The sequence below is a fragment of the Chaetura pelagica genome, unplaced genomic scaffold (assembly GCF_000747805.2).
Source record: "Chaetura pelagica isolate M959 unplaced genomic scaffold, ChaPel_1.0 scaffold401, whole genome shotgun sequence".
Taxonomy (NCBI): Eukaryota; Metazoa; Chordata; class Aves; order Apodiformes; family Apodidae; genus Chaetura; species Chaetura pelagica.
This window is the reverse complement of record NW_009952259.1, coordinates 2,390,716-2,412,500: the sequence shown is the minus strand read 5'-3', so window position 1 is coordinate 2,412,500 and position 21,785 is coordinate 2,390,716. Positions and strand designations below refer to the sequence as shown.

The 21,785-nt window shown below is 47.6% G+C and overlaps 1 protein-coding gene across 1 annotated transcript in view; it reads right to left on the bottom strand.

Annotated features, from left to right (window-relative positions):
- Positions 1-15,381: 15,381 nt before the first annotated feature.
- The window catches only part of FADS2 (fatty acid desaturase 2), a 29,218-nt gene continuing 22,814 nt past the window's right edge, over positions 15,382-21,785 (bottom strand). The window contains exons 7-13 of the mRNA XM_010007455.1: positions 21,215-21,275; positions 20,678-20,754; positions 20,404-20,501; positions 19,044-19,140; positions 18,018-18,097; positions 17,051-17,176; positions 15,382-15,615 (exon numbers count right to left, since the gene is read on the bottom strand). Coding sequence (XP_010005757.1) covers positions 15,564-15,615; positions 17,051-17,176; positions 18,018-18,097; positions 19,044-19,140; positions 20,404-20,501; positions 20,678-20,754; positions 21,215-21,275 — 591 coding nt within the window. The 3' untranslated portion in view covers positions 15,382-15,563. The remainder of the gene's footprint in view (positions 15,616-17,050; positions 17,177-18,017; positions 18,098-19,043; positions 19,141-20,403; positions 20,502-20,677; positions 20,755-21,214; positions 21,276-21,785) is intronic.

Genomic DNA, 21,785 nt, shown 5'->3' with positions numbered 1-21,785 from the left:
TGACAGTGTCCTGGTAGCAAACCCTGGTATCCCAGGTATTTCTTGTGACAAGACAAGCCCCTGTGGTTCTTGCTGAGCAAGGCTGAGGTCTCCAGCTCAGCTGTGGCCTGGGTCATTTTGCTGGTTTAAAGCATTCCATGGGGGATGCTGGCTGTCCCAAAGGCAGGTGAGTTCCAGGATCTTCTTCCTCTTTCCTTGCAGGGCTGAGCAGTCTCCTGCTTTTCCAGTCAGCAGGTGGAGGCAGAACCATGGTGGGAGCTTTTCAGAAGCTGCCATTACCCGTGCGCCCTTAGTGGTGTAGAGTCAATGGTTTTCTCTGGAGACTTTTGGATCATGGACTCCTCTTTGGCAGGTCTTGCACAGCAGGCTGGGGCTTTGGATGCATAGGCAGGAGGAGCTGCCAAGCATGAGTGGTAGCAACTGCGGGGACTGAACTTGCTCCTGTTGTTCAGGTAATTCCACCTGCTTTTAACTTAACAGGCTGTCAGGCCTGGGCACAGGCTGCTCAGAGCACTGGTGAAGTCCCCATCCCTAGAGGGGTTCAAAAGCCATGTAGATGTGGTGCTTGGGGACATGTGGTGGCCTTGGCAGTGCTGGGTTAACAAATGGACCTGATGGTCTTCAAGGTCTTTTCCAACCCAAAAGATCCTATGATTCTAAAGCAGGAGCAGAGCTGATGGTGTCTGCCCATCCTGCAGGTCCCCTCAGTGCCAGTGCTGCAGTTGAGCAGGGGGGAGCTGCCAGGAGAGCCAGAACAAGTTCCCCTGGGTGGATGGGGGGCTTCAAGGAGGAGATGGCAGGCAGCCACCAGGACCAACAGCAGATATGATGGGGTAATCAGAAGCACCATCCTGCCAAACTCAGAGCTGTGTCTACACATCCCTGTCCTGGTGAGTCTGGGCTGGGCTGTTTGTGCTCACAATGACTGTAAAGTTGCTTTGTGCTTTTCAGCTCCTCAGTTGTCCTGTGTTTAGCAGCGACGTTTGGAGCTGGGAACTGTCTCCAGAGTGGAACATCAACTGTATGGATTTATTTTTTTTTAAAGCATTCTACAGAGTTTGTGTTAAAAAGCAATGCAGGAATCTTCGTTCTTTGAAAGGGAGAGGAGTTTATGTTACTTCTCAGGTCTGGTGCTACCTTGTGCAGCAAGGCCAGGCAGCCACCAGAGGGCACAGGCAGACCAGGCAGGGATTGTCCTTCCCAGGCTGCCAGAATGGAGCATCTCCAGGACCTCGCTTCTGCGAAGGCATCACACTTGGCTGACCTGTCTTCTGAAGCTTCTTGGCCAGGTGTAGGTCTGCAGCCTTCCTCTGCTCCTGGCAGTGGGAATTGGTGGTGGATGCCTTTGTAGGCAACTGGAGAGCGAGTCTGTGATGTGGGAAGGAAGGATTTGGATGTCCAGGGATTCTTGGTGAAGCCTGAGGAACATTGCAAAGTCCCTTATCCCTGCCTGCCCACCTCTTCCACCAGACCTTTCCTGCTGTTTTCCCTCTCAGAAGTAAATCATGCTTCAGCTGCCAGGCCTCCTGGTTCAACTTGGAGCTTCCCTTTCCCTGTCTGTCAAACTGGGGGATTATTATTTTCCACCATGAGGTGGATATTTGGGGCACACCATTTAGGGACAGCTTCTGTCTGGAGCTCTAGTAGGAGTGATAGATTGTGTTCTTGTGCTTGATCTATTGGATCTGCCTGTGTGTGGGGCTCTGGGCCTTTGTGCGTGAGTTCATGGCTGGGAGGGATGTCTGGAGGTCCAGAATGAACCTTCTGAACCTGGACTGCAAAGGAGCTTGGGTTTGGGACAGAAAAGGGATATTTTCCATTTCTGATGGATGTTAATGTTGTGCACAAGGAGGTGCTTTTAGGTACTTGATACAGAACCTAGAAGACTGAACAGCAAGAAGAGAGAAACCATGATAAGAATTCTAGAGATCTGGTTGCTCCTGCCAGTTCCCTGGATCGGCTGCTCCTGTCCTTTACCCTTTCTTCAGAGTTACTCAGGGTTTGCCCAGGGCTGTAAATCAGGCTGTCTGTACACAGTAGGTCAGGTTGCCCCCACATGCACACTATGTTTCCAGGAACCACCAAATGAAAGATTGTTTTGTTTGTTTGTTCCAGGTGCAGAGAAGGAGAAGGTAGAAGGTGAGCAGATGGGCCTCCAAGAAGTCAGCTATTTCACAGCTTCCACAATGAATAATAACCTTCCTTTGCAGCAGATGAATCAAACTGGTGAGGATTGCTGCAGAATAGGCAGCACTGCATCAGGTGTGGGGGAATTCCAGTCATTCCAGAAATCTGGGAAGCGTGGCCCTGCCAGGAAGAAGTTGGTGTCCTGACACAATCCTAAAGGTGCATGTGACACTGGGGGTTGGGGCTGGCCAGCTCTGCCAAGCCAAGACTTTCCTTATAGGAGCAATCCAGTGGTGCCACCGGTGTTGGAAGCCAAGAGATTGATTTTTCCTATTGATCCTGTCAATATTTCCATATTTGTGCCTGGGTTGTTGGGCTGGGCTGAGACAGGAGCTGAAATGTTGACTTTTTACCTGGTTAAGGCAGATGGACTTTGTGCTGCTTTACAACATCTGCAGGGTTATCAGAAGACAGGAGAAGACCCCAGTGGGGTGATTCCTGTTCACAAGGGATGAGTTGGAGAGAGAGCAAATTCCAGCCCTGCTTCCCCTTCAAATTTTGGCCACCAGTGAAATGTAGCTGTCTCCTTTGTGGTGAGGTTCAGGGAGACAAGGGCTCAGTGGACAGTGAGGTCCCTTCTAGGAGGGTTGGTGTGTGCCACAGGGAATGGCTGCAGAGCCTCTGCACCATGCCCCTTGTAGGAGAAAATCCCACAGTGGGTTAATTGAAAAGGGAAAGTTGAGTCATTGGTACATGTCTGGTTACAGTGACTCCAGTGATGGAAAAGCAGTTCACAGGAATTTGTGCAGGAGCATTAAGCTCCAGAACAGCTCCCCATTGGACAGCCTCAGAGAGGGGGGAGCCATGGAAAGAAAGCTGAAGGAGAAATTGGCAGTGGTGCCTAGAACAGTTTGCAGTGAAAACTCCAGCACTCGTTGCTGTGCCATTCAGAGAGCTCCCAGTGACCCTCAGCTGGGCACCCAGAACCTTCTGAGCTCCTTAACTCCATGTACAACACCAGGAACTTCCTTAATGCTTCCTACTTACGTGTCCACTTGAGTACTGGGGCTGCAGGTTTTCCTCTGGCAGAAGTAGACTTGGTATTGGCTCAAGGACAAGTCTTTGCCCTTAATCCCCCTGGCTTGTTGTGCTAATTCTGCTCTGTTAATCACCTTAGAGTCAATTAAAGATGCCTCATGTCAATGGACATGTGCATCACGTATGTTGGTCATGGCCTTTGCTCTTTCTGCAGCAGAATTGCAGCTGGGGCTGGAAGAGGTGACTTGTCCATTGCCTTTGACCTTCCCCTTTGTCAGGCCACCTGCTGCCTGCCAGCTGACCAAAATGATAAGGAATGAAGCACAACTCCAGCTTCCAGGGGCAGTGAGCTTTGCTCAGTGGGAAGGGCAGCAGTGTCTAGTAGTCCCATGGGTGGATGGCAAGAGGCCTTTTGGGCAGCTGAAATGTTTGGACCACCTAGAAAGCCTGGCAGCTCTGGCCTTGCAACAAACATAAAGACTCTTCTGTGTCTGCACTAGGAACACTAACAGAGGGGACATGAGGACCAAATCTTGTCCATCTAGCACCAAAATGTTGTGTGTGTGGTTGAAAGAAGATCTCATGTTTACCCACCTGTTCAGATTGTCTTTCCAGCCCCTTGTTCTTCTGACCAGACCATTGCATATCCATGGGTTGAGTGATCCTTCACTCCTGGTTTGCCAAGGGACTCCTGGTGTAACAACTAATTTAGACACATCAAATGCTGCAAGAAGCTCTTTAAAATCCTCAGTGACACCATGAAGACCTGGGAGTTTCCCTGTGTTTCTTAGCCTCCCAGATGCTTTGGCTTGTGCTGGTGCTGCTGGGTCCATGACTGGGTGAGGGGATAAAACTTCTCTCCTTTGCAGTAGGTGGTTCTTTCACATGCAAAGCAAACACTGCAGAACATTTGCACAGGAGGAGAAAAAATCTGGAGGTCATTTGGCCTTACTCCCTGCTCACAGCTGGGCTACATCTGAGTTAGCTCAGGCCAGTCAGTGCCTTAACCCCACTGAGCTCAGAAAACCCAGAAGTGATTTTGCTGGTGTCAGCAGTATTGTCACCAGCTTCTCTTCACTGTGCTGGTTTTAAAAGCCTGGCTTGACAGATTCAAAATGCACAAAGATCTTCAACCCTCTTCCTACAGCCCTTGTGCTGCCCCACTGACCTGGCAGCAACACATCTGGGAGAGCCTTTCTGAAACTCAGGGACATCTACAAAATATTTAAACAGAGACCTTGAAAATTGCCCATTTCTGTTTAGAGGTGGTTACAGGGATGTTGCAGAAAGGAAATTGCTTCTTCATCTCTACCCCCTGTTTTGTGTGGGATTCATTTGCTCACCACAGACTGATGCCACATCTCTTGGCTGTTTATTTATGGATTTTCAGTTGTGCAGAGAGAAATGTTCATCGTGATGGAATGGTTTGGGTTGGAAGGGACCTTTAAAGACCATCCTGTTCCTGACTTGCCCAAAGTGAGAGGCAGAACCTCATGCTGCAACATTCAAGCCCAGACCTCTTGTTATTAAGCAGATTGTTGAGTTTGATGCTTGGCTTTTTTTGCAGGAATGTGAAAGGAGTCATGGTGCTGGAATGCTGCACTGCAAAACAAACACTGGAGCTTTAAAGTCATCCTGCTGATCCCCTCTAGTGATGTTGGATTGCATTTCAGTTACATAACTCTACCAAGTCAGATGTTCCATTGTAGCTTCTTGTGGGCTTCAGCATGATCAGGAGACAAGAATGAGCAAGGGGCTGGAATTGGTGTTGGCAACAGCATCTCCAGTTGTGTTCACACTTCATTTTTTTTATTTTACCTGCCTGGCTGATGGTGAGGAGGAGGCTTTGCTGGTTGGGTCCATCTGATGTGGTGGCCATGGCCTCTAGGCTTGCAAAGGGCCAAAATTTCAACTTGGAGTGACCGACCTGGAGTGGTTCTTAGGAGAAGTGGCTTCTTAGGCAGAAGGAGGAACTGGCTCCAGCTGAGAAACCAACATCATCTTCTGCAGAAGATGGTTCAGAAACCAAATTTTTAGGCTTCATCAGGCATCTGCAACAAGAATTTTAAATGTTTTAAAATATATTAATTCTGAACTAATTCTAATGTTCGTATCATCAGTCTAATTAACTCTGCTCAGGATGTGCCTTTGGTCTCAGCTGGTGCTTTTACACCTTCATGGGCAGTGACTCCCAAAGTCACACCCTTCCCCAGAGGTGCTTTCCTGACCTGCGATGATGTTTGGCTCAGAAGGGACCTGAAACCAAATGGATTTCTGGTAGGAGGGCAGTGAAATGGCCCAGACAAGGCCTGGCATGAAACTCCCGGTGAAGTAGGTTGATTTGGGCTGGGCCCAAAACTGTGTATTAGACCTATGCATATGGGCTCTGGTTTGTGCTGGTCACAAGGAAAATAAGGGAGAAATGACCAAAAAAAGAGTTTCTGGGATTTATATAAAATGACCCACTGCTTAATGCAACAGAGGAGGGCAGATCTGAGTGCAAGATAATTGAATTAAGTGAGTTAGACAAGACCAGCCACACCTGTTTCAACCAGGATGTGTGCAAACACAAGCAACTGCTCTGATTAATCTTCTCATTGTCATATATAAATTCAGCACCTGGCCAAGAATTTGCATAGTTGTCTAATTGTGCTAAGAATGAGGCTTCAGGCAAGGGTGAATCTCCTTGGCAAGGATCCTTCTCATTGACCTCTTTTCCACTCATCTCATAGAATCATGGAATGGTTTGGGTTGGAGAGACCTTAAAGATCATCTAGTTTCACCCCCCTGCATGGGCAGGGACACCTCCCACCAGCCCAGGCTGCTCCAAGCCCCATCCAACCTGCCCTTCAACACTGCCAGGGATGGGGCAGCCACAGCTTCCCTGGGCAACCTGTTCCAGGATCTCACCTCCCTCATGGTGAAGAATTTCTTCCTCATGTCCAATCTAAATCTTCCCTCTTCCAGTTTTGATCCATTACGTCTTGTGCTATATCACTCCCTGCCCTCTTGTAAAGTCCCTCCCCAGCTTCCCTGGAGCCCCTTCAGGCACTGGAAGCTCTAAGGTCTCCCTGGAGTCTTTGCTGCTCCAGACTCAACACCCCAACTCTCTCAGCAGGTCTCTAGAGCAGAGGAGCTTCAGCCCTTGGGTCATCTTTGTGGTCTCCTCTGGACTCTCTCCAACAGTTCCATGTCCTCCTGCTCCAGGGCTGGACACGGTGTTCCAGCTGTGGTCTCCAGAGTGTCTTTGGTTTCTGCTGAACTTCCCTTGTCTTCTTTGACCTGTGCTTGAGATCCCAACAGCAGTGTCAGCAGTGGGTGGAAGAGCTGTTACCAAAGTCCAGGGGAGTTAAGAAGACACTCATCATTCTGGTTGTAGCAGGACATTGACCTTCATCTTAGTATCTTGATACCTTTATCTGTTGGGTAGCTCACAATTAACCCCAGTCTAGAAATAAAATTAAAATCACTGAACTGAGTGGCTGGTTCTGCTCAAGAAATGCAAGAGAAGTTGTTGTGAGCTCCTGCAAGTGGTTCTCTTACAAAACTGGGCTTCTCTCCAGACATCTGGAGCTGGATGCACATGCTGGCTGGTTCTGCAGAAGGCTGATGGACAGTTTGTCCCCCTGGGGTGCTAGGAAAGGCATTTGGCTACAGAGCAAAATTACAATCCAGGACTTGTTCAGTGACTGGAGAAGGCTTAGAATCTAGTGCCTGTTTGCCAGGGAGTCCATCCTTTCACTGAGGCTGAAAAAAAACACCCTGACTGAAGCTAAAAAGTTGCAACATCTGGATTTTATAGTTCAGTTTTGTGGAGCTGTCAACACATGTTGCCATGAAATTCAATTTGTCATCAATAATTCACAGCCCACAGCCCGGAATCATCGAACTTACACCATGATATTTTGGGAAACCACCTTAATTTTCCATGTACATCAGGAGTTGGCCTGAAAAATCATAGAGTAGGGTCCCAGATGTGAGGATTTTTCTGTATTTCAGCTTGCTGGTCACAGCTGGGTGTTTGTGGTTTGTTTTTACTGGACTGCACTTTAGGTATTTTCCCTTGCCAAGGGGTTTCTGTCTCTGTTCCCATTTCCAGCAGTTAATGTCAGTGTTCAGCAGCAATATTTCTGACACTGGTTCTTAGCACAGGGCTGAATGTTCTGTGAGAAGCTGGAATGAGGCTATAAAAAAAAAGCCACCTCATTTAAAAATAAAATAAAATGCAGTGTTTGATACTGAACTGCTCACAAATTGATTTGTCTGTTTGTGAATATAATGGAGATGACAGAGTAATGATTGGTCTGACACTTTGGTCACTTTGGATTATATTTCTAGGGGAAAGATAAAGATATATTCAATATATTGAGGCTGCTCTCTGGATCTGTGAACTTTTGGACTCCTAACAATGTCTTGTCCTATAAACCCCCACCAAAATGGATGTCTGCTACATTATTCAGGATTACAAAGGACTGGGTTTAAATTAAACTGGGTTTAAATTAAATCAGCTGGAATACACCAGTGGTGCTCCAAGGAACAAGGTGAATTTAGACAATTCATGGATCAGTCCATAATCCATGTAGAAAAGTTGACTTTTGCAGGCAAGATAAGTCACCCACAACCTCAGCAACATGTTTGTGTTGAGACTCAGCAGATTTCTTACTGAATGGGGGAAGAAATGAGCTTATTCTGTAGCTCTCACTGGAGTGATTGTTTCCATGTTGTTTCTGGTCAGTGTTTAGGGAACAAAGTCCACACCTTTTGTAATTCTGTCAGCAAACAAAATGTGAAAATAATAACCTCCTCTGTACACAAAGGAGACCTTCATCATTATCTCCTCCTGCCTGCCTGATTCACCAACAAGAGGTTGAGCACCAGCATGAACTTCATCCTCTTTGAAAGGTTCCTTACTGCCTTTCTGAAAGGGCCCTGTGATGTTTTTTGTCTGTGTTGTTTCCTTCTTCCTCTTTACTTCTTCTCCTTATCTCTTCCTCCTTACCTCCTCCTTCTCCTCCTTCAAAAGCATGCTTGCTTTGTGAATTTCTTTCTTTCCAAATGTATTTCTTTCTTTCTAAATCTTTCTTAATAGCTTTACAAATGTCTTTCTCCTTGCCTCCTCCTTCTCCTCCTTACCTCCTCCTCCTTCTCCTTCTCCTTGCCTCCTCCTCCTTCTCCTTGCCTTCTTCTTTTCCCTTCTTTTTTCTATTCCAATAGAATCCTGCAAAATGTTCCTGGTGTGCCCTTGCCCTTCCTGGCTGAGCTCCTGGCTCAGCTGGTAACTCCCTCACTGGATTCCTGTGGTGGCTGAGGATGGTGGTGGTGCTTCTGAAAACACACACTTGCAGTAGAAAATGGCTTCACATTTTTAACCAACTGATGTCTCTGGGGATCATGGAGGATCTTAATGTCTTCCTGAAGGGGAATGACATCTTGGTGTGCTGGGATGGTGACATTTCCAGGATGCTGGAAGTGGTGTGTGTGGTATCATGTGTCACACAGGAAAACCACGTGAAATAGACCCATTCCAGGGCAGTGTGAGGGCTTCCATGGGAGGATGTTTCACCTCCTGGCTTGCTTTGGAATTCTGGAATTCTGTGTTATTCCCTCAATGCTCTTTATAATGATGATTCTGTCTGTAAATGTGGATGAAATACTTGCCTGGGCAGAGGCCAGCAGCTCACCCCTGCCCTGGTGTGGAGAGAGGGACAGTGCAGGCTGGACATGCTGCAGAAATGTCTCTGCACTCGATTGGAGGTTTTCAGGCTGATTTCTCAAGCTGCCCTATAAAATATATTAGAAGATAAGCCCAGCACAAAGTCTGAACTAAAAATCGAGTTTCTCCAGAGGTTGAGCTTGTCATGGGCTTTTTATGAACAGGATTTAAAAAATAACATGCTGGAAGGAGAGGACTGTGTGACCATGGACCTTCTGGCACTGCCTGGGTGAAACCTGAGGGGATGAGCACATGGACACAGTTCCTACCATGTTGGTGCCACACAACAGGTATGGTGTGAAACACACCCCAAGACATCTGGAATCCAACCATTGGAGGCAGTAAAACAGCCTATTATTTCTTTAATGCACTATTACTTTGATAAGGCTTCTTTAGAGATTTGCCAGTTATAAATCTCTTGGTTTTTAGCTTCAAATAGAGTTGGAGCTGATGAGCTTGATGCCTGGATATGAGTATTTAACATAAGAATATTAAGTGCATTTTCTGTTAATTTAATGCCTTAGATTCCTTACCATCCACGTGCTAATTTCAAGAGAGGGAGGAAACTGAAAAGGATTCATTTCAACTCCTACATTCAGATAAATTAAAAAAAAAAGACAAAGCCACTGGTCTACTGGGCTCACAGGGTCAGGGTATTTCCCAATTCTGAGCTGAAGGGTGAGCTGAACTTTGGATAAGCTGAGCCTAAGCTTGTGGAAGATAAACCTTGGGAAACTGGCCAGCTTGCCACTTTGTAACTCAAGCCTGTGGATTCCCAGCCCAGGTCCAAGCCCTGGGTCTTGGTGTGGCTGAGAGGTGTGGCTGGTGTGAAGGCATCTTCATTCAGAATGTGAACTCACAAGTAGCAGGACCTTGTACCCCTTGAAGCCAGGTTGGGTTGGGGTCCTTGGAGGTTCAAGCCACGTTGTGTTGGGATGCTCAGAAGTTCTGGGAGCAGTTGTACTCTCCCAGGGAAGCAAGCCAGGTGCCACATCAGTTGTAGCAGTTTCTTCTTGCATAAGAGCTCACCGTGTTTGTAGGAGGGGAATGTGTTTATTCTGGCTTCAAATTAAAGCTCTAATAGTGGGGCAAGGTAAGGTCAGTTCCTGGTTTGGGTTCTATGACTTCTCATAGAATGCTTCAGGTGCCGAATGAGTTTACCTATGAGGCAATGCATATGTACCCTGGAGAGCTGCAGCATTGATTGAGGGAACAAATAACCACAGACTGGACTTCCCTGACCATCCTTCTGTCTCCTGACCTAGGACAGCCAATGTGCTGTCTAGTCTCAGCCTCTCTGTCCTGTCCTTCTCCACCTGGAGATACGGTTCAAGTGGGTTTGTTTGCCAGAGCCAACAGCCTCAGGGCTCTGTTAAAGCCTCTGGGCTGACTAAAGTGTTGGATCAAGTTGTTGGTGCTCACCAGACCTCTGGATGAGCCATGAATGGGCATAAAATTGAGTTTTAGCCAAACTGAGAAGCTTCCGTGGAAGGTCTCACATCAGTTTTATTCTCAGCTGCCTCCCTGGATGGCCCAGAGACTGATTTTTTGAATGGCCAGGCAGATCTTTCTCCAGGGAGATCTCCTTTACTTTGGTGCTGGTTCCCAAGATGAGGGGGGAAAGTGCCATTGGTCCTGGGCTGTGGGAAGGCTGATAAAGGAATTTGTGCTGTAAAAGTTGATCTTATAAAGTAATTTCACAATTTCAGCCTTTGAGGGGGGGAAAAAGGACTTTCCTCAATCACTACCTAACAGCTCCTCTATAAGAAAATGTAGTTAGGAAAAACAAGGGAAGCCATAATCAGTATGTCTGATCCCAAATCCTTTTCTGGAGTTTTCTTCCATAGTTTTCTTATCATTCCTGGTGGGATCTGATTTTGGACTGATCAGAAGAACAATGACAAGACTAAAGTTGGAATTCAGACTTGAATACCAAAACCTACCCTCTAAGAATTCTGAATTTGAACATAAATTCCTGATCTCAGGACCAGACCTGGATGGTGACATTGAGACCCTAGAAATGTCCCAGCTAGCATGTCCATGGGTTGGTACTGCAGAAGGTCCACCAAGGGGAAGCAGATTCCTTGAGCACTGGAGTGACTCTGGATGGGACTGGGAAAAAAACACCCCACACAAAACATTTTTATGGTCAACAAATAGTTATGATTTTATTGAGTGGTAGAACACACAAGAAAAAAAAAAATGTTCTTTTTGAGTTACTGAAATATTTATTCAATTTTTTTAAGCATTAAATAACCAGGAGCTGTCCCATAAGGATTGTGGGATTGATGTTTGAGCAACTCCTAGAAACCATCTGAAAAGTTAGGGCTTTGTTAGGAAGGCTTTCTTAGGAAAGCATCTACAAGAAGAGACCATGGCTTGGCCATGGCAGCTTGTTACAGCAAGAACAGGGTGTCTTTGTCCTAGTGGAGACCTAAAATCCAGTGTGATCCGTGTAGCAAGGAGCGATGGTGCCTGGAGATCCATCCTGGTGAGGCTCTGCTGGAGCTCTGAGCCTCCTGGGCCCTATTCCAGCAACCAGTTGGGATCTTGGCCTCCTCCAATCCCTGCTGAAAGGAATGAAAATCTCCACATTCCCATTGTGCCTCTGCCTGGAAACAGGGAGCTGGGTGTTAGCTCCGGAGGCTGACACAGCCCTGTGGCCTTCAGTGGGGTTAAGGTTGTGTTGCAGAAGGTCCAGGCTGCAGCTGTAACCCACCAGAGCTGAGTGCAGGAGCAGCTCGTGCTCTGGGGGGACCCAAACCTGCTGCTGAAGTCACTGTGTGTGTCCCCAGCCTGGCCCTGCTCTCAGAGCTGGGGAGGGTGAGCTCAGGGCAGGATCCAGCCCACCAGGAGATGGTGGTGATGTTGCCAGCCCCTTCCATCACCCTTGAGCCTCTCCTCTGACCTTTCCTCCTCGTGTCTCCAGCATCACCTGTTCTCTAGTCTCTACCAGTGATGAACAGGATACAGGGCACCTGATTTCAAGCTGCTTTTTCTTCTCTCTCCACCCCCTTGGCATCTTTTCTCCTGCCCCATCATGCATTCCTCCCCAGCCTGCTCTTTCTCCCATCTCTCAACCTCTCCCAGACCACATGCCCACCTCTCTCCTGCCCAGAGGCTCCTCTTGCCTTCCCTGCACTTGCTTCAGCTCATGCCTTTCCCTGCCAACTCTCTTGGACCATCCTGCTCCTCCTGCTTCTGCTCCAGCTGCCCTAACAAGGGACTGCAGAGAAGCCAAGCCAGAACTTTCCTGCCTATTGTTTTATTATCTGCCCTGAAACAAGCTCTGTCTTTCCAACTCATGGTCTCTCTCCCTTGCCAAGTGCTCATGTAGCCAATGCTGTGATTTAGCTGGGTTAAGTAAACCCTGGCAGGCTCCCAGTATGTCCTACAGATTATTTTTGGGTGTGTTTGTGTTTCATTCCAGTGCAAACAAGAGAGAAAAAGTGTAGAAGGTTTCACCTCATTCTTTTCAGAGGAACTAGTTAGTTGTGGTCCTCAGGAAGCTGGGCAAAACTGGACTTCAATTTCTGTGTTTGAATCCTTTTGATGGTTGTTTGTCACCCCTGTGATTGATGGCAGCTGTTTTGCCTGGACTGGGGACAAAGCCAAGCAATGTCACATGAATTTGATGTCCACCTAAGCCTGCAGTTTTGCTGCAACTTCTGGAACATCTCCTGTCAACCCAATTTCACTTTGGTCCTACTTAAAATTATAACCAGGCAGATTGGCCCAGACTTCCAGGGCTCATGGTCAGGGCTTAAAGGGTAGAGAATTTCCTCATCAAGGCACGTATGAAACAGCTTGATTTCCAAGATAAGAGGGCTGGATTTTTTTTTTGGAGGGAGAGGAAGAAACTAACCAAGCCAGAGAGGGTTTGCTGGAAAAGTGACCCAGCAGCTGATGTTTTCACCAGGCAAACTTTAAAATGAATTAAGATAAATACACTGCTAGTGACAAAGAGTTGGTGACCTACCCTTTGCAGTTCAGATCAGTGTATCTTGCCAGGGCAGGGACAACACATGTCACTTGGAAGTCAGTTCTGACTGTAACATTACACAGTTTTTATTGCTGGATTTGAGCAACCAAACATTTTTCATGAGGGGAATTTTTTGAGAGTCTGAAAGAAGCCAGAAGCTGGGGCAGAGTTAGAAGCTCTCTCCTCTTCCCCCCCCCCTTTCTTCCCTTTGGAATCTTCTGCTAAGGCTTTAGGGGAAAAAAAAACAACAAAAATCCCATTTGCCTAAGAGCTGGTTTGTCCTCCTGCAGGTCGTTGCTGTCCTGGAATGTGTCAAGGTCTTCAGCCATCATCAGTGGTAGCTGCTGTCTCCTGCCAGGCCAGGCTGTTGTCTTGGCAGTCATTTGGGTTATTAGCAGAAAACCAGTCCTCTGGTAGACTGGTCAGTGGCAAAAGGGAAGCCAGGTTGCTAAAGCAGGACTGTTTACCTAGGCTGAGCTACCAGGTTGCTGCAGTTTCTCTGGGTTAAAAAGAAGTTCCCAGGAAGAAAGGTAAGAGGGAGAAGAGGGGAGAGCGCTGAGGAGGAAGAGGCATCTGTAGTGAGAAGGTATTTGCTTGGGAAGTGAGACCCAGAGGGGGGAAAAAATAGGACCTGTCAGAAAAACAAGATGAATATTGAAAAGATGACAGTGCTAGGTGCTTGGGGTCATCCTTGCTGGAGCAGAGACAGTGAAATACATTCAAGGAGACAGAGATGCATGTGTTAAGGCAGTCTTAATGTCAGCCACCATCCCAGGCAGGCTCCTTGCTGCCTGTCTGGGAAATCACAGCATCCAAAAGGATGTTATTGGTTATGCTATTAGGAGTTCCCTATAAAAATGGCTCAAAGTCTGCTTAAGCTTCAGACAACCCAGAGCCAGCAGCTTTTCATCCCAACCCTTCCTGGTGGGAGTCAGGTGTTGCCATCAAGAACACCAAAATCAGCCCTTGACAAACCTTAAGCATTCCTAGTTAGCTGAAGTTGCAGTCCTGCCTGTGAATTTCCCATCTGTAAGCAAAGAAATCATCTCATTTTATTCTCCAAAGAAAGGCTTGGGAAATAGATGGATGTTTTTTGAAGTGGTTGGTCACAGTCCTGGAGTTGTCTTTGCTCCTAAAGAACCCTGTTGATTTTTGGGCCTCTATTTAGCATTGAAGAGTTCACTAGAGAGGATCCAGAGCTGAGCAAAGTAAGGAGGTGTGTAAAGTCATTGCCTAAGAACTGGAGCATCCCTGCTGGGTGTTCAGAGTGGGCCATGAAGCAGCTGGTGGAACTGAAGGCTCCTTTTGAAACCATGGCCCTTTCTCATCAACGAAAGGGTCCATCTCTTTGGTTGTATCACAACCAAATCTAAAGCCCTTGATTTATTTTGGCATCAGGTTGTCTGTGACAGAAGCACCTGGAAGCTGTTCAACCATATCTCCTGCTGAGCCATTAATGGGTTTTGGTGATTAGGTCTTGGGCAAAAGCAGGAAAGAGTTTTAGACAACTTATAGGAGGGTTCTCCAGAAGGGTTTCCTATCAGCAGCACAGCCTGGTCAGTTCTGTCCTCAGCTGCCTCCTGAAGGGCCAAGTTGGGTTGGGCAGCTCCTTATTTTGGAGGGAGGACTCATTTTCCTGGCTGATTGGTTGCAGGAGAAGGGCAAACAGTGCCATGGCCTCTGACAAGGAGGCAGAGGTTTGGTTCCTGCCAGGCCTGTGCAGAGAGGCAGAACCCTGTTTTTTTCAGCAGCCTCCCTGGCTGCTCTGCTGAAAAGCCCATTGGTGGTTACACTGGGGCACTCAGCAGCAATTAGTAGCTTATTTTGGTCTTTTGTGTCATGTAGTGCCAGGCACAGATGCTGTGCCAGGCCTTGTTGCTCATTAAAGGGGAAAAAAAGACCCTTTCCTAAAGGAGGCTTTTTGCTGTTAATGCCCAAAGATCTTCCCTGGAACCCCTGGGAATAAGGCCTGGTCATCAAAATACACCCGCTGGGAGGTGGTTAGAGATGGATTGTGCAGGGTCAGTATCACAGCTTTTACTAAAGTGATGTTATGGTTAGAGAAAGAAAGGAGGGAGAGAAAGGAGGGAGTCCTAGTTGGGGGGAGGCTCTGGGCAGGGCTGAAAGCTCCATTGTGTGTCCCTGTGGGATGGGATTCCTGCAGGCAGGGCTGGTGGGCATGGCAGCCCATCTGAGCTCCCTCTTGCCACGGGCATCATGGGCCATGTTAGTTTTTCCTGGATAACAAAGTGAAACTCTGTGCTGAGCTCCTCTTTTACAAAAACGGGGAGAAGAGGCTGACTTGGGGTGTCCTGGGTTTGCCAGGACTCACTGAAGCCTAAGGGAGTCTCAGGGGTCTGGGAATCAGGGGCTTGTGTTGGTTTAGGGAGAAGCAGAATGAATCCTGTTAAGAGAAGGTCAAGGTTGGGTATTAATGCCCCTTTTTTTAAAAACACTGCTTCCCTCCACCCTCTCTCAACCTTCTGTTTTGTGCAGGGCTGCCATTGTTCCCCATCCTCTGAAGCACATTTTTGCATCTGTCTGGATTAAACAGGTTGCCTGGGCCCAAACCAGTTCACAAGAAGGGAAGGTGCCCTCCAGCTGTGCACGAAGCTATAGACTGAAATCTGAGAGTAAAAGACACACGTGTGATTCCCCCCCCATCCCTCTCTGTCACTCACACCTCCCCAGTAAGATTTATGGTCACTTATGGAGGTAAGCATCCAGCCACAGATCTCCAGATTTCTTTAGGGACCTGTGGAAAGAAAATGAGGAGAAGTTTGTTTGGCCTGTGAATCTTGCCTCCATAATACCCTTTTCCCCCCACACACAAAGAAGCCTTGTTAGTGAATTTGGGTATAAATCCTTGGAGCACCAAATGTCTTTCCCCAGCATAGCAGATATAGTTATTATTATAATATTCCTAATGTACCTATTTTGCTTTTTAGGTCTCCAAAGTGACCAGTCTGAGACTCAGTGGAGCAAGAACTTCACCTCATGCCCACCATGTCCCTCTGGCCCTGAATAAACAGCAGAGGAGAATTTCCTGGCCTCACCGTGTTCTACCTCTGAAGGTATTTTCCCCACATCCCCCCTCCTTGGGAATTCCCATGCAGAATTTTTCCATCAGCTCCACAAATATTATGTGACAGATCTCAGCTGGTTTGGGCTCCAGAGTCTTCTCACAACCAGACTTTTGTCTGGAGGGTGGACATGCAGCTTTGCTTTGTTTACAGATGGTTCTTCTACTGGGAGGGCAAGTCAGTGCTGAGGTAGTTTCTGAGAACTTGTGCAGGGACATGGGCACTGTAGGGTGGGATGCTGGACATAACCCCCCTGGGTCTCAGGGTTGCCTGCATCTTCCTGGGTTGGGATGTGAGGAGCAAAGGAGGTTTGGAACCAGTTTTCAGCCCTTCTGCAGGTTGGGGCCAACCTGCTTTCATTTGCATCAGCTTGGAATGGTTTTGGAGTGGAGATCCCTGGCCTGCAGAATACTTTCTCATGTTCCCTGTCATGAATTATTTCCCTTGGAGTAACTGAGCCAGAAACATCAACACAGAGGCTGCCTGACAAGGACTATTAGACCAGTCTGCAACCCTGCCTGGAGGGAACAGCTCTGTGCTGCTGGCAGGGCTCAGATGGAAACAGCACGGGCTGTAACCTGACTCATTCCCCTTTGATTCATCTCACTTTGCAGCCCAAAGACAAGTTGCCAGCAGCAATCATCAGCTGGCAACAGCCTTTTAAAACATGTATGATGAAGTGTAGCCTCTTCAAAAAGGAATATGAAAAATGGATTATGCAAAAGGTCCCTGGTGGATCAGGTTAGTAGCCATCTCGGTGCTCAGGGAGTAGATTGGTGCTGTGACAGAAGTGCTCTGGTGGCAGAGGCTGCTCTAGGGGACAGTTATTTCTTCCCCCATGGTGGAGTGAAGCAGCTTCCCACCCATCTGTTGTCACCTGCCCATGAAATCACTGGAGCTGTGTCCATTCTGCTGTGGGTCAGCACTGCTGCAGGTGTGCCCTGGACTGTGACGTGAAGGTTATTGACCCAGTGACACCAGGTGACAACACACCAAGGGGGTATTTCTGAAAGGTCTCTAGAACCCTGAATTCTCTCTCCTAGGAAAGGTCAGATGTTCATCTAACCACGAATTTCCCTCTGCAGAGGACACTTAGAAGGACCTTACCCAACAATGTCTACGAATGCTTTTCCAAGAGGTTTCTCTTCATACTGGACTCCATACTTGGCACATAAGGACTTCACCAAAGGTTTCACCTTCCAGAAGTTGTGCCGTGGCATTGTTGGAAACAGGCTTGAAGAGAGAAAGAGAAAACAAACCTGAGGAAGCTCCAGAGAATAACCCCAAGGAAGGGGCATCTCTGGCTGCCTCCTCATGGGGGCTAATTAGAACAAGCTTCTCTGCTTCACAAGCAGAGAAAGGGGGGGGAGAGGCACAGAGAGGTGTCTGTGCTTTACAATCCTCTGTTCCAAGGAGCCTTGTGGAAACTGAATGCATTCATTTGTCACCTCTGGAAGCTCATGGAATAGCAAAGCAGGTAAGGAAGAATTTGGGATCACCTTGACCTGTGCTGTTCAATAGAGATTTCCTAAGTTGACATCCAAACCAGTCAGCTTTGCCCTAAATGCTGTCTCTTCTACATGTTGTGTTGTCACAGGCAACAAACCGTGTCTATGGCCCTGATTTTAATTTTGTAAACTTATTTTTACATGTTTGGGTTTTTTTCCTGGAACCTGGTACCCAGCAGTGTGCCCAGTCCCACACAACTGTCCCAAGCTATAAAACACTAAAAAGCACTTTTTGCCAGGGAGAGGAGATTTCTGAAATGGATACTCAAGTTCAAATAGGGTATGAATCCATAGCCATGGTCACTGTTAGGTTTGTGCCACTGACTCCTAATTAAACTCCAAATTCAAATGGGGAGAGTGAAGTATTAGGTAGCAAAGGAGGCAGATGCCATCCTTGCAGAAAGCAGACCATGACCCCCAGAAGTCTGGGACTCTCCTTCCTTGCCTCCCAGTAGCTCCAAAGACCCTGCCCCATCCCACACACATGCCTTTAGCAGACTTTCCCTCCCCCCCCCAAAACCCAGTGTTGTGACAACCTGATGGTGGCCACAGGGCTCTGTACTCACTGGTGCTCGATTTGAAAGTTCAGGTGCCCAGTGAACCAGTCATTGAAGAAGGACTGCTCAATGTTGCACGTGGCTGCCATCTGGGAAGGCAAGAGAGCAGCTGTGAGGAGGCAGAGTCTGCTTGGAAAAGACCTTTTAGAACATCAAGTCCAACCATTGACCCAACTCTACTGACCATTAACCCAACTCTACCAACCATTAACCCAACTCTACCAAGTCTAGAGCTTAAACCATGTCCCTCAGCACCACATCTACATGGCTTTGAAACACCTCTGAGAATGGGGATTCCACCACCTGTGTCTGATTGCCCTTTCCATGAAGAAGTTTCCAATCTAAACCTCCCCTGGCACAACTTGAGGCTGTTTCCTCTTGTCCTGTTGCTTGTTACTATGAAGAAGAGACCAACCCCCACCTCACTCCAACCTCCTTCCAGTAAGTTGCACAGAGAGAGAAGGTCTTCCCTGGGCTAAACACCCCCAGTTCCCTCAGGTGCTCCTCACAGGGCTTGTTCTCCAATAGAGAAATCTCAGTGTCAGAACTGCCCTCTCCTCTAGGTCAGAACAGGACTTGGACAACTGTAAAGACATGATGTCCTTTCAGCAGGGTGGATTTGTCTGGCCAGGCATTAAAAAGGTGTAGAAAGCAGCTGCTTTTCATTTCAGCCCTTATTGCTGAAATAGAAACTTTAGAAACCCATTGATCTCTGTCTCCAGCTTTGATTTGCATTGGGGCTCTTCTTTTGCTGTCATGTAGGGGCCAACACACCCCACCCAAGAAAGCCAAATATCCTTCTTGAACCTGATCCTGCCTCCAATCTGAAGGAACATTTTCACTGTCAATGATTACAGAAGTTTGGACATCTATGTCTTGACTTGGCATCGCTGGCTCTGGGGAGAAGATCTTTCTGGGAGGGAGCATAGAGACCATTTGCTAGTACCTGGGGTTAGTGGGATCCCACCCACTCTCTACTTAAATCTCTAGTCCATTTTGGGGTGAGACAGGGGTATTCTTTCCCCTCCCAGTTACCTGAGAGCTAAGCCAGTCTCTGTGCTTCTCAGAATCAATTTCCATTGGGATGTGATTCATCTGGGTGACCCAGACAAACCAGTGACTCTCCAGAAACCTTCAAAAACAGGCAAAAAAAAAAAAAAAAGACAATGACAATTGCAGATGGGAAGAGAAGGTTGAGTGGGGTTTTCAGGGAGCATCTTTCCTATTGCTTGCTGGATACACATGAATTCCCAACTCCTCCTGCCCACCAGGGTTACCTTTCTGGGTGTCAAGCTTGGCATACTGGGTCTCCCAGCTTCCCTTTGCTCTCTCAGTACCTTTTCCCTAAGTCTCAGCCCTGTACTGGGATGGATCTTGCTTTAGAGTGGCTTGTTTATTGCTCATGGTTTATAACTGCATTGTTATAGTCCAGAAATGCTCTTCTCTTTCTTTACTCAAAGTAGTATCTCTAAGCTGAGACTTGGATACACATTTTCAAGGTAGGTGTCCAGAAACATCCTTGTTCTGGTCTTTAGGGTTGTTTTCTAAAAGAGCAGATGATCCAAATTTGCAATTTTTCCCTTTCTTCTCCCAATTTTAGCTTAATCAAAATAGGGAAGTTTTGGAAATCATGGGTCAGTTGTCCTAAGTTTTTCAGCTTGATTTCAGACCAAAGAGGTTGGCTAAGGACTTGGACAACCCTGTGTCTTTAGGGTCTCCTCTTTTCCTTAGGTCCAAAGTGTTTTGCAGTGATGAAAAGTGAATGTATGACCAGGGATGTTACATTTTGGGAAGGCAAAAGTTGTGAAGGTTTTTGTACACCTGTTGCCTTTCCTTTTTCATGAAAAATCATGAATTATTTTTCTGATTTAGTTTGGAAACTGGTTTTCACTGTGATGAAACTAATGACTCTGGGGCTAAATGCCATCCTTGGTACTAGCTGGTACACCAGGCAGTCTTCTCCACTGGGGAAGGGGTGAGCATCTCCCTGGGAAGCACATCCAGTGCTCCAGAGGGCTCAGGAATTACCTTCCCAGTGAGGTGGGAAGGAGGTGGCCTGAGGCACTTTGGAAAGGCCCAACCTTGACCAAAAATGGAGGGGGAAAAAAAAAAAAAAGCATAAATTTGTTGGGATCAGGCAAGTGTGTGAGGGAATGAGGAAAGGAAGGAGGATCCTGGGCAAGGGAAGGTTCTGAGCACCAGAACCAGCTCTGCAGAGGGGAGGAGGAACTGGGAGGTGAGAAGGGGAAAGTGAAGCTGTGGGAGTAGCCAAGGTAACACAGGGAGGTCAGTGACTGCAGATAATCTACACAGGAAAGGTCTGAGGGACACAGAGACTTGGGTCCTCTGGCTCTGGAGGGAAGAGAGAACAGCAGGGATGCCCTTTATCTCCTACCTGACAAAAGTGAGGAGAAATAGGGACCCCAGGACACCATAGAATGGGATGTAGGTGATGAAGTAGCGGATGTAGTAGCTGATGGCCCAGGCGAGGTCCTAGGGGAAGAGAGAAGACATGAGGCATCACCTTGCCTGTCTCCTACCACGTGTGTCCTTGGTGGTAATTAATACAGCAGAGGGCAATCCCTGCCCCCTGGCCTCCCTCCCTGCTCCAGTGGGATTCTTCAGGAGCCAGCCAGACCCCATCCAGCTGGAGGGAACGTTTCACTCACCGCCCAGAACCTGTGCCTGATCATGGTCGAGATGATTTGGATTTGGAAATACACAGGGATGAGCAGAGGTGGGAAGACTGCAAAGCAAAGGGGAATGTTTCAGCCATCAGAGGGGTGGAAAAGCTTTGGGGCGTGAGAGTGAGCCAGGAATTTAGGGCTGGTTCCAGGGGAAGGCTGCCTGGCACTGGTGAGAGAGGTGAGGTGCTGGTGCTGGGGGCTGCCTCTGCTTCACACCCATTCATCCTGATTTATCAAAGAGCATTGACTGGAAACATGGGGGTTTTTTCCATGGAGCCTCTCACATGGGGGTTATTTCCCAGGCTTTGCTGTTCATCTTGGCTTACACGACCATGGTGGTCACATTCAAGATGCCTGGATGTCATTGAGAATATTCTGAACTGATCTGGGACCTGCACAGGGATCCTGAGGAAGGGACAGATGAGCTGGGGCTCCAGGAGTTGCTCTGCTAATGCAGTAGGGGCTGGGAATGTCAACTGGAATTCAGGGAGAAAGGCAGAGTGCAGGGCAGATACTCACTGAGGAAGAAGTACTCGTGCTGGTGGTTGTAAGGCAGGTACTTCAGCTTCTTCTTGCCATACTGCAGGACACAGAGGAGAAAGCCCAGCCTTGGGTTATGACACTCACACATAAGAGAAGATTCCCTGCAATTCTTATTGGCTGGCAAGTTTGGACTCAATTCCTACACCAGTAAAGGTAAGAAGTCTTTTGGGATGGCTAAATATCTTGGCTTTGTAATTGTGCTAGGTGTAAGCTCCTTTTGGAAGTCTTCTGGCTTGGTATTCCCATAAAATCTATTTACTTGAGAGCCTGGTGGCATTTTAATGCATTTCTCCCCCTTCTGCTGTGCCTGTGGCTGTGCTAGAGCTGCTCTCTATCATCATCAATACAAATATCATAGGCACAAAGTCTGACCTTTGGTAAGTCACAACTTGGGGGGCCAGGACAAGACACTGATTTCTGGGGAGTCCTCCATGCAAAATTTCCCAACCATTGATCCTTTTGACCTTGGATTGTTTGGTTTGTTTGGGGTTTTTTTGCAGATGCCCATTTCTTTTCAGTGAAAAGAGGGAGCCAAGAGCACTCTTTC